The sequence below is a fragment of the Harmonia axyridis genome, chromosome 6, assembly GCF_914767665.1.
Source record: "Harmonia axyridis chromosome 6, icHarAxyr1.1, whole genome shotgun sequence".
NCBI lineage: Eukaryota > Metazoa > Arthropoda > Insecta > Coleoptera > Coccinellidae > Harmonia > Harmonia axyridis.
In genome coordinates this window covers 19717731-19731412 of record NC_059506.1, presented here as the reverse complement: position 1 = coordinate 19731412, position 13682 = coordinate 19717731, and the positions used below count along the sequence as shown (strand labels likewise).

At 36.0% G+C, this 13682-nt stretch overlaps 1 protein-coding gene across 1 annotated transcript; it reads left to right on the top strand.

The window, feature by feature from the left end:
• Nucleotides 1-7816: 7816 nt before the first annotated feature.
• LOC123683105 lies at nt 7817-13045 on the top strand. Its single transcript, XM_045622007.1, has one exon. The coding sequence runs from the start codon at nt 7817-7819 to the stop codon at nt 13043-13045; it is 5229 nt and encodes a 1742-aa protein (XP_045477963.1).
• The last annotated feature ends 637 nt before the right edge of the window (nt 13046-13682 follow it).

Sequence of the window (13682 nt, the reverse complement as noted above, 5' to 3'; positions counted from 1 at the left end):
GCTGAATAAAGCACAGCAGAAACTTCTAGGCGTTTTTTTGGAGGGGACAAGGTGTTCACAGCGATTTTTCATGGTTCTATCTCCTCTCGGTACATTGTGACACACTTTTTCATTAACCACCTTATGGCCCATGTAAGATTTGCCGGCAGTCCGTTTTCTGGCTGACCGAGCGATATTTCGAAAACAACAATAGCTATGGGCTTCCCGTTTTTTCAGTTTAATCTGTGCTGAAAGGTGTTTGCTTATAACGTATTTAGGAAGTTGTCATTGATTGTAATATTTGGGAAATTAGTAATTTGAAATTATTGCATGATATATATTTTAGTTGTTTCTCATTTGTAAACGTCAGTTTCCAAAAACACAATATTAATCAAGAAAGTTTATTTTATCAAGTCACTAACTTGTAAAACTGACAGTTAACTTGCAAAATTTTTACAAGTTAGTAGTATTATTTACATTAGAAAATTTTGCTTTATCGTCATATATGTTGAAAATCATGGTGCAATTGTTATTTTCAGTAACACAGATTTTTGATGATGAAAGAGTTGATACTGATGATGATGAATCATATGTTGACTCAGAAACTGGTGAACTCGAGGACTGCAGAACATTTGTACTCTCCTTACTACCAAATAATTTGCTAGACATTTCGATTTTTTTGTTGTTTCGCTATTTGCTTTGGGATACCACCAATAGTGTGCTGGCCAGCATTAAGGGAAATGCACTTTCCATGTCGGTATGTCAAAAAAAAATCTTAGGTTTTCTGTTCCAGAAGGCCGGAGATTTCATATTTTCTGTATAACATGCAAGGCTTGAAGCTGCAGCCATAATCGGTTATGGTGAATCTTCTTGTTGTTAAATTTTTTGTTTGCCGCAATGTCACAATAACGTATTTTCTCATGTCTTCTACATCATTCATGTTTAAGGAGAGAATTTCGTCACATCGACAACATCCAAAAATCCCAAATATTGTTACAATTTTCGCCAGCAACCACTGGTCATCAGGAGCATGTTAAAGAAATTGTTCAGCCTCTTCTTTACTTAATGCCTTGGCCTTTTTTGGCGTATAACGCTCATTTTTTCGATTCAGAAACGCTATTACCTTTTGAAATCTGCAAATGACAACTAAACGTCATATTTTTCAATAAATTTTTTAAGGAAAACAAACCTGCGAACAGGGGCTTTTTCTTTCATTTCCAAGCAGCTTTTCAGCATAGACTATTTTGTCCATAAAGTATTAGGGCTGAATCTAGCTGATAGTTGATTCAAGTAGACCAACAAAACATCTTCAGTTACCCCAATCACACTATTTTTGTTTTGCCACTTTTTGAAGTCGTCGTATTCTCGCTCGTACCTTGAAGCTGATTTTGCAAGTAATAAACTTGAAGCTACACTACTGGCTGCCTCAATAATTTCTTTTGGTACATTCATTCTCGCTTTCGCCAAAACAAATGTAAAGAAAAATAAACAGACATGTTCATGGCAACGCTTCCATAGCTTACATAGACTTATATGTATATATGTCTATGATAGCTTACGACATTTGAGACAGATTATTGAGATTTTTTTGGAATTTATCTAACCTTTTTACAAATGAGAAACAAATAAAATATAAAACAATACACGCAAGGTAACGGGTTTTACTGGCTCAAGGAGGTAACTGACTCGCCTGCGGCTCGTCAATTATATCCTCCATTCGCCAGTAAAAACCCTCTTACCTTGCTAGTAATGTTATATACTATTATGTGCACCAAGTTCCGTAATTTTTTTTCAGGGTTTTGATATTCATGGAGGGGTAATTACCCCCATTACCCCCCCAATAAATCCGCCCTTGGTTATGAAAAATGCTCAATCAGCTGTCGAAAATATCACCTATGTATTAGTGTTCACGGATGATGCGTGAAACATGCAGCGGACAAAATCGCCTATGTGAATTTAAATGCACATAGTAGAATTTTCACAAGATCTTTCAAAGAGCGCTCACATAGGAGTTTTTATATCTGATAATTTGGAGATTGTAAGAAATATTTAAACACATAGAAGGTTTTCAGATCGATGCTCATGAACAGTGACAATCCATTTGTTCAAGAATCTGAAAATTCACTATTGTTGCATATAGAAGCATTTTTCCCGGCAACGACGAAATGCTTTCAATGAATTCTTTACCAACATAACTATGAAAACAAAAAACAACGTCGATCAAAATCTGGACCTACCAAACTCTGTCAGCCAACCTATGAAACATAATAACTCAATATTTCTTAATCCTGTAACAGAGGATGAATTGTTTCTGCATTCATTGAAAGCTCACTCAGCACCCGGCGAAGACGGAATTGCGGTAACTTTAATAAAAAAATATCAGAAATTTTTAATTGAACCAATAGTATATATATATAACAAGTGTATAGAGTCAAGTATGGTACCGAGTGCATGGAAAATTTCAATTGTTACACCAATCTTTAAAACTGGTGATCAAAGTCAACTTACAAATTATAGACCAATATCGGTTATAAGTAACTCTGCAAAAATATTTGAAAAATGCATAAAACAACGGTTGGAAGATTTTTTGAGGGGCATAACATTTTATTCACCAATCAATTCGGCTTTAGAAAGAAAAGATCTACGGAAGATGCAATATTCGAGCTAATAAAAGATGTTTACTTACACTATTCTAACAACAAAAAAGATTTGTTGTTTTTTTTGGACTTATCTAAAGCATTCGACCGGGTTGATCACAACATTCTTTTGGATAGATTGGAGAAATTGGGTATACGGGGAGGCCACTACTTTTATTGCAAAATTATTTAACGGGTCGAAGGCAAAAAGTAAAAATAAATGATAAGTTCAGTAACTACGCATCAATTACCACGGGGGTACCACAGGACACGGTATTGGGTCCTATACTCTTCCTGGCGTATATAAACCAAATTGGCAGCCTAATCCCAGACTGCAATGTGGTGTCATATGCTGACGATACGGCTCTTCTGTTTTCTTCTAATTCATGGAAAGAAGTATATAACTTGGCAGAGATTGGTTTAGAAGCAGTATATCAATGGCTAGGAACGAGTAGGTTGGACTTTAATTTTGAAAAAACAAAGTTCATGACAATGTCTCCAACTAATGCCAATCAACCTAAAGCGCAGTATCTTACTATCCATGTTTCATCTTGCAATAATAAAAAATATGTAACTGTATAAAAATAAAAAGAACTAAAACAATAAAGTACCTGGGAATAATTGTAGATCAAAATTTGAAATGGAGTGAACATGCAATATATTTAACATCAAAAATTCGCAAGATAATGTACAAATTTTTCCAACTTAGGGAGATATTGGACAGAGAATTAATACTCCTGTTGTATCGATCGATGGTTGAGTCCATCTTGAGGTATGGCATTGTTGTTTGGGGGGTTCTATATGACGCTAACCTAAAAATTTTGTCAACATGTAAACCACGAAGATATCCAACATTGAAACTATATGAAGAACTAAATATTTTAAAAATTAGAAATCTGTATATTCTTTCGTGTTTGACTTACTTGCCGAAAATATATAATTGTTTTCCTGTAGTTTTACATGACTATTCTACCAGAACAAATATGAGTAAACGTTTATATATGCCTGGAGTAAATAATTCTTTTTGCTCTAGGTTCGTAACTTTTTTTTTGCCGAAATTCTATAACGTGCTTCCAAGCACATTGAAAGAGTTGATTATGAGAGGTAGTAATAGAAGACTAATAAGATCTTTTATTGAGGAGAATAAAGAAAGATTCGCAAAAGTGTTTTCAAACTGAAAAGTATTTTAGTAGTTGATTAAAAAAGTAGTAGATTATAACAAAAAAAAAATTCATTTTCATAGTTGCAAACTAATAAACATAAGTGCAAACTCAGAGATTCCAGTTACACCTATTTGTCCATTATCGATCTCCCGGACTGCCATCCCAAAAGCTGCTTGTCTCAGGCGTGTCATATATATTTTTATTTTCAGTATGAGGGTGATCCCGGCACACAAATTCTAAAATTTAGACTGGATCACTTTCCTCAATGTTAATTTTGAGATAATGAACTTATATGAAATATGTAATCTATTTGGTGGTGAATAAATTATTATTATTATCCCTGACTTTTGCCTATACGCGTAGGATTTCTCCTCGCCGTCGGCTTCTCACTCCTCGCTAAGAGGAACATTCACTCAATCCCAGATATTTAAAATATCAGAAGTGTAGAGCTCGGTCGTGTCCGGTCCTTGTGGTCCCCCTGGTTCTCGTCGAACTTCTGGTCCTCTTACACGTGATCCTTGGATCTGTCCTTCGCTTCCTAGGAATTTTCTCACCGTCCTTGCAGTACCTAAAAGAACAGCTTTTTGCATTATATTACATATACAGGGTGAGTCTTTGACTTGTACATATATTTTAACCGAAGGTTCCTGAGGTCAAAAGAAATACTTTTTTCATTTACCATTTTTTCCGATTCGGCCCTGTCAAAAAGATATAGCCATTTTAAATTTTCTGAAGTTTTCTCAAGCATAAGATATACCTTTTGAACCTTGGAAATAAGCTACTAAATTAGAAAAACCATCATAAACTCACGTTCAACATTCCATTTGCTGAACAAAGTAGTGTTTATAATAAAATAAATGAGTTATTCCAATTTCGTTGACGCTAAAGATTAAATATTCTCCTTTTGATTTCTATTTCATTTTCGATAATTATAACAAATTGAGGTCACTACCACCCATATTAGCTCTGATACTCATATCCATTCATTCATTATATTTCATTTATATGATATCGTTGTTTACAAGAATTGCTATTTAACCTTAAAATCTCAAATAAATAATATTCATCTATGAAAGTTCTAACACAGACTATAGTAATCTGTGGTTTTAAGTTTGAATTTCAAATTTCGAGTGATGCCAAATATAAACACAGCAGTTCGGTTCGAATAATCTATGTTCTAACCGAAAATTTTCATTTACAGTTTACACTGTTATTGTTATTAGATATTTGTTATGAAATGAAGCATTTGATTTGATCCAACTATCTCATAAAAATATTGAAATGCATCAATATTTTGGAAGCCATCAGTATGAAAATATGGAAATATGTAAAATATTCTGGCTCTGTAATCAATGGAAAATGTTAGACTCCACTTGTAATCAAATTTGTTCTTAATGTGTACCTACATTATAGCCAACTTTACTACTTAATTCATCTTGATTTTGGCATTGAAAATAAATGAGAAGTATTCAATTCAAATATCCACAACAGAATATCCAGTTTCTTTCAACTCACCTAATTTGTTTTCACATTAAATCAATTATGGCCCTCTTGGAAGTATGTCAATCAAATGCTCTTAGGATGAATTTATGGAATAGCAAAAGAATAAAAGTATTCAATCACATGAAAATTTGTCTAGTATGTACCTAGTCCTAGTGGTATGTTTCGATGTGAGTTTGAATGAGCCGAAGAAGAATACAGTATTGTTCGATAGCAGCAGTCTTCAGTGGGATATTGATTGTTGTCATTATAATGGGATTATTTTGTGAAAATTTTTTAAACATGGGCTTCATGAATAATCTGGAATTTTCAAAAAGAATGTTGATTTTAGTGAAGTATCTTCTTATTATCAGAGCTGTGCCAAAGCTCAGTAATTTTCAATCAAATCGAGCAGTTGAGGTGAGCTTATTCACTTTTACAACTTCATTTTCAAACTGAGTTGGCTAGTACTTCAATTCTAAAATCTGAGACATGACATCATAGTAAATATTCATTTCTGTGTTTTTTTTCCACAACAGAACAGAGTTGCATTCAGCCAAAGTACCCAATTTTTTGAATTTCACAGATAATTTTTTTTTTAAGATCACGTTATTCGAAAACGGCGCTTTGTACGAGAAAACATGAAGAATACTTTTATTTTTCCAATTAGCCAAATATTCTTCAATGAACGTTCAAATTACTCTTAAGAGTTGGTTTCTTCGAATTTCTGGTATTTTTATGGGATGTAATGTTCATAATGAAGAAACAGAAGAATGTGTATGGAATCTTGTGTTCGGAAAAGATGTGTCATGTCAAGAAAGAGCTATATTCTGCCACGGTAGTACTTTCTTTATTATAACCTGTGATAATAAATTCCAATTATAAAGTTGCTGATGAGACAATTAATCAGTCATAAACAATTAATTAATCAGGGTTGGGTTAAGTACTTTTAATCACAAATAAATTTTTAAATCTGAAATAACAACAACTATAATCTAATAAGTTTCTTACAAATATATAATTCTTAGTTCTAATATACTGAATCGAAAGATTGCAATACCGTGCACTTAGGACAATTATACACTAATGAGTAATTTAGATAATGAAGTTCTAGTTAAAGCAGTCAAAATGTGAATGATGAAAAATTTAAAGTATCAAGCTAATATGGAATGTAATCTCTAAGAATAAGGATGAAGTTGAATTTGGAAAAATATACGATTAAGAAAATTTAAAAAAAGATACTCAATTTGGATAAGTTGAAATATAAGACAATATGAAATTATGAGTACTAAACTTTGAGAACTGCGAATACAAATCTGGAATCTATATATATAAAAGGAGAAACTGACTGACTGACTGACTGACTGACTGACTGACATATCAACGCACAGCCCAAACGGCTAAACGTAGGCACTTGAAATTTGGAAGGGACGTAGCTTAGGTACCGTAGGGGTGCACTAAGAAAGGAATTCCCGAAATTCCCACGGGAACGGGAATTAGCGGGAAAAAACTTTTGTATGAAAAAATCTAAACCGCGTAAGTTAGATGATTGAAATTTGACATGCATATACCTTAGTGAATGCAAAGTTAAGTCATGATTGGATTTTCCAAAATTCCCATGGGAACGGGAATAGCGGGAAAAACTTTTGTATAGAAAAAAAAATTACCGCGAGTTAGAGGCTTGAAATTTTTTAGTATATGGGTATCTTAGCAAATGTACAGCTTCATGGGAATGGGAAACATCTTTTTCATGAAAAAATACTGCACTAGCGCCAGATTCAGAATAATTGTTAGCGGTAGCGAGGCGCGGAGGGGGGCGCAGATACCCGAGTGAGCAACCGGAACGCGGCAGACGCATGAGGGCAGACGTCGTTGATGGTCGTGTCAAATATTGAATTTTGCGGGCGAACTTTTTACTATTCTTGGATGGTTTAAATCTTTAGTAGGTAGTTTTCTGTTGTAGATTACTGTTGAATTTTCCAGGCGGACATTTCACGGTCTTGGATTATCTTATAATTTTCTGTTGTAGTTTCTAAATTTTGTTCTAATAATTGTAGGTTATAAGTCTTTACGATTTCTTAATTTTGTTCTTATAGGCTTTTCGCCGTTCTTGGATGCTTTTTTTATTTTCTATTGTAGATTCTAAATTTTGTTCTTAAAATAATTGCAGGTTATAAGACTTCAAGATTTTTTATTTTTGTTCTTATAGGCTTTTCGCCGTTCTTGGATACTTTAATAATTTTCTGTTGTAGTTTCTAAATTTTGTTCTTAGAATAATTGTAGGTTTTAAGTCTTTACGATTTCTTAATTTTGTTCTTAGGCATTTCGCCGTTCTTGGATGCTTAAAATCTTTATTAGTTTTCTGTTGTAGGATTTCTTTATTTTGTTCGTAAAATAAATTAAAAAATTACAATTTTTTTTTCTTATTTCGGTTATTACGATTTCTTATTTGATTCTTAGTGGTTTCTTATAAACAACATAGGTTGATTTAGTTATTGTTTCTTTTATTTTGTTGGAATAATTGTTATCTTTTCGTATCTTTTAAAAGTATCTTTCAAAATGAAGGTAGAAAATATAAACATTAACGGAGAGATAGTGCCACAATTAGCAGTGGAAATGGAAGGAGATGGGGCTTGCCTTTTCAGAGCTCTTTCATTCCTGATGTACGGCACTCAGGAAAATGCTTTTGCCACACGGCAAGAAGTGGTCGTTTATGTAGTAGAACATTGGGATGAATTTTCTATAATGTCTCACGACATAAACGGTGACAATTACAGTTCCGCAGAACAATATTTTGCGGATATGATTAAACGCAACACATATGGTGGATTATGTGAATTAATCGCGGCAGGGAGAATATACAATTTCGTTTTTCAAGTTTATCGCAACGGTGAATTGTATGTTGAAGTTGGTACTCAAGGTCGCCCAATAAAACGCCTTCGCTTCAAAAATAATCTATCCGACGGGCATTTTGATGTTTACCTACCTTATGAAGAATTTAACCCCATGGTGGTATTGAACGTTGTGGAACTAAGGTCCAATCAACCAGGGCTAAACGAACCGAAGGCGAAAAAGAATAAAAATAGTGAAGCACTTGATGTTGTGCCTCCTATTTGTTCTTCCGAATCAGAATCTGCAGTTTCTGCTGACCTGTCTTTAGAAATGAGTACATCATCTGTCAGGAAGACTAAGAAACGTAGGGCTAGATTTACAGACAAAACAAGAAAGATGCAAATTCATCGCAATCAGAAAAAATATGTCCAAAATAATCCTGTGCCACACAGAAACGCTACTGCTAATTACCAGCGTAAAAATCCTGAAGTACATCGAAAATCTGTTGTTGTTTATCAGGAGAAGCACCCTGAAGTGCACAGAGAATCTGTTGCTACTTATCAGGAGAAACACCCTGAAGTACACAGAGAATCAGTTGCCGCGTACCAGAAGAAGCACCCTGAAGTACATAAAAAATATGTTGCTACTTATCAGGAGAACCATCCTGAAGTACACAGAAAGTCTTCCGGTACTTATCAGGAGAAGCATCCTGAAGTACACAGAAAATCTGTTGCCGCTTATCAGGAGAAGCACCCTGAAGTACACCGAGCAGCTCAAACTCGATATAATACAAATGTAACAACACGCCCATGGAATACTAAGTGTCAATCGGCAATGTCTTATCAGCCCGAAATAGATTACGAATGTGACAAATTAGTAGCAATAGGTAATATGAGTCAGAAATGTCAATGGTGTAACGCGCTTAAGTGGAAAGACGAGACCCCTGGACTTTGTTGCGGCAGCGGAAAAGTTCAACTCAATTCACTCAGTAAACCTCCTGAACCACTTCACAGTTTACTGATGGATCTCCATCCTGATCATAAGCATTTTATGGCTAATGTCCGTAAATACAATAATTGTTTTCAGGTGTCGTCTTTTGGTGGAAAACAGGTTGGAGGTGATGGATTTACGCCGACATTTAAAGTACAAGGGCAGGTGTATCATTTAGCAGGTAGTTTATTACCAGAACCTGGAAAAGCAGCACAGTTTTTACAGATTTATTTTGTCGGAGAAGATGAAAGGGAAGCAAATTTAAGACTAGCCAACTATCCGCATTTGAAGCCAAACATTGTCAAGCAGCTTCAAAAATTGTTACACGAAGTCAATCCCTATATTAGAGACCTAAAGTGTGTTATTGACAAGGTGCCTGCTTCATGCGATACGTTCAAGGTAGTTATACATGCGGAAAAAAATCCACAAGGTGCTCACAGAGGACGCTATAATAGCCCTGCTGTCAATGAAGTAGCATTAGTGCTATTGGATCAACAGTTTGAGCAACGGGATATTATATTAGAAAGTCGCAGTAGTCAACTACAACGCATAAGTGAATTCCATCGGTCATACGATGCTTTACAGTACCCGTTAATGTTCAGCCACGGAGAAGACGGTTATTCGATTGGTATATCACAGCGGGACCCCAACACTAAACTACCTCTGAAAAAGACAGTTTCAGCTGCCAGTTTCTATTCATATCACATAATGATACGGGAGGGGGAAGAAAACTACCTGCTTTACTTCGGTGCTCTATTTAGCCAATACATAGTGGACCAGTACGCCAAAATAGAGACTGAGAGACTTAATTTCATTAGGTACAATCAGGCAAAACTCCGAGCTGAGAGCTACATACACCTAAAAGATGCGATTGGTCAACAAGATGTAGAAGCTAATCAGTTAGGTCAAATTGTTGTACTGCCATCCTCATTCACCGGTGGGCCAAGATATATGCATGAGCGGACCCAGGACGCCATGACATACGTCCGACACTATGGCCGCCCGGATTTATTTATCACCTTTACTTGCAACCCTAAATGGGAAGAAATTACAAAGCTACTGCACCCAAATCAAAAATCCTACGACCGCCATGATTTAATAGCAAGAATATTTCGCCTCAAAGTAAAAAAAATGATGGATTTGATAAATAAGGGCAAAATCTTTGGTGAAGTTCGATGTTACATGTATTCCGTGGAATATCAAAAACGTGGTCTCCCACACATACACATTCTTTTATGGCTAATTGAGCACATTTCTGCTGACATGATTGACAATATTATTTGCGCAGAGATTCCGGATCCAGATGCTGATCCGAAACTTTATCAAATAATCAGATCGAACATGATACATGGCCCCTGTGGCAACTTTAATAACAAGTCTCCGTGTATGAAAGATAGCGTGTGCTCTAAACGGTTTCCAAGACCTTTACTTTCAGAAACACAGACCGGTGATGACGGCTATCCCCAATATAGGCGACGATCTCCAGGGGATGGTGGCTTTACTGTACATATCAACGGGGTAGAGCTCGACAACCGCTGGGTTGTTCCATATAATGCGGTTCTTTTGAGAACATTTAATGCTCATATTAATGTTGAGTACTGTAACTCCGTAAAATCCATAAAATATATTTGTAAATATGTAAATAAGGGGTCGGATCAAGCGACTGTTACACTGGAGGATTCGAAAGATGAGGTGAAAATGTATGAAAGTGGAAGGTATATAAGTAGTGCTGAAGCGGTCTGGCGAATACTTGGGTTTCCTATTCATGAGCGATATCCTACAGTTATACATCTGGCGGTGCATTTAGAAAACGGTCAAAGAGTTTATTTTAATCCATCTAATTTGGCTGATAGGGTATCCAGTCCACCAAAAACAACACTGACCTCATTCTTTGAACTATGTAGATTCGACGATTTTGCAAAAACTTTATTATACTGTGAAGTACCGGCATATTATGTTTGGAACAATAATAAATTTGAAAGAAGAAAACGAGGAGCAAATGTAGATGGTTGGCCAGGTGTTAAAAAAGAGCACGCGTTGGGTAGGGTTTACACCGTACACCCGAATAATACAGAGTGCTACCACCTCCGATTGCTCTTACACGAAGTTCGAGGTCCAACATCGTTTGAATCACTAAGGACTATAAACGGTGTTGTACAACCAACATTTAAATCTGCTTGCAAGGCCCTTGGATTACTTGAAGATGACCAACATTGGCGTACAACACTTCAAGAGGCAGCCCTTTGTCAGTCTCCGTTCATGATGAGAGAACTCTTTACTATTTTGTTAGTGTTTTGTCAAGTTGCAGATCCTGTCAGTCTATGGAATGAATTCAGAGAAAATCTTTCTGAAGATTTCAAAAGACAGATTGAGAGGCAAGCAGCTTGCGATGTAAACTCTCTCATGGATGAAATCTTCAATAGGTGCCTTTTGGAGATAGAAACAGCATGCTTAGCTCTAGGTGGATGCGCAATAGAAGGGTACGGATTACCAAAGCCGACTAGATCGGAAGGATTTAATAATGAATTAGGAGTATATATTAATGAACTAAACTATGATGTCCCTACATTGCAAAGATTTGTTAATACAAATGAGGATTGCTTAACAGATGAACAAAAATTGATATACAATAAAATTATAGCAAACATCAATACAAACGACGGAAAAATTTTCTTTTTGGACGCCCCTGGAGGAACTGGTAAAACTTATCTCATTAATTTGATACTTGCAAAGATTAGAAGCAATCGTGGAATTGCCATAGCTGTCGCTTCATCGGGGATTGCTGCAACTTTATTGGAAGGAGGTCGCACTGCTCACTCGGCTTTAAAGTTACCGCTTAATTTATCTATTTCGGAAACCCCAATTTGCAATATTCCAAAGCAAAGCAATCTTGCCAAAGTTTTACGTAAAGCTGAAATCATAATCTGGGATGAGAGCACTATGGCTCATAAAAAATGTTTTGAGGCGTTGAATAGGACTTTACAAGACTTGAGAGATAATAACTCTCTGATGGGTGGCTTGACACTTTTGTTAGCCGGAGATTTCAGACAAACATTACCGGTTGTACCAAGGGGAACTCGGGCAGACGAGATCAAAGCATGTTTAAAAAGATCAGTTTTATGGCCATCTATTGAAATTCTTAACTTAACTAAAAATATGCGAGTGCTCTTAAAAGGGGATATCAATGCAGGTAACTTTTCAAATATACTACTTAAAATAGGAAATGGCATATACCCAGAAAAAGACGGTTTGATAAATTTACCAGAAAATTTATGCACTGTAGTTACAACAGTCCCGGAATTAATAGATAAAGTATATCCAAATATAGCTCGAATTCAACATAAACCTATAGAATGGCTGCATGAAAGAGCTATTTTATCACCCACAAATGAACACGCCGCACTAATAAATGACGTTTTGCTAAATTCATTTGAAGGTGAAGAAATGATATATAAATCAGTAGATACAGTAATACATACAGAAGACGCTGTTCACTATCCGGTTGAGTTTTTGAACACTATTAATCCAGCTGGTCTTCCATACCACAGTCTTAGATTACGAGTCGGTGCACCAGTAATGTTGCTCAGGAATTTGAAACCACCTAAATTATGCAACGGCACGAGACTTCAAGTCAGGGTCTTGCATCGTAATATTGTCGAAGGTATTATTTTAACTGGGTCTGCAAAGGGAGAAACGGTATTTATACCGCGAATACCGTTAATCCCAAATGATCTTCCTTTCGAATTTCGGAGACTACAATTTCCATTGAAGGTATGTTTCGCCATGACCATTAATAAGTCGCAGGGTCAAACACTCGCGCTAGCAGGAGTTGATTTGCGACAGCCCTGCTTCTCCCATGGTCAGTTATATGTGGCGTGCTCCCGCGTAAGTTCGCCATCCAGTCTGGTCATTCTCGCACCACCCTCCAGAACGACCAGAAACGTTGTTTATAAGGAAATTTTATAAATATGTTTCCTAAATACATTTCAGTCTAGCTCTTATCCCGGTTGCACCAGCCACCCACCAACCGAACCACTCTTCCATGCTACTCTTTTTAGGGTTCCGTACCCAAAAGGTGAAAACGGGACCCTATTACTGAGACTTCGCTGTCTGTCTGTCCGTCTGTCACCAGGCTGTATCTCATGAACGCTGATAGGTAGGCAGTTGAAATTTTCACAGGTGATGTTTTTCTGTTGCCGCTACAACAACAAATACTCAAAATAAAAATATAATAAATATTTAGGGGGGCTCCCATACAAAAATCGTGATTTCTTGCACGTTTTTACAGATAAGGCTGTATCTTATGAACCGTGACAGTAAGACAGTTGAAATTTTCACAGAATATGTATATCTATTGTTGCTATAACAACAAATACTGAAAATAAGAATAAAATAAAAAATTTTGTACGGAACCCTTCGTGCGCGAGTCCGACTCGCACTTGGCCGGTTTTTAATTTTCATGTGGTCAAACTTTTACTTTCATACCGACTGACATTCACATTCACACCTCTGAACTCCAGACGAAAGCCTATAGGTACTTTAGGGTTATAATAGCCTCCCCTGATCGTTTTATCCTAAATTTATAAGAAACCAAATTATCCTA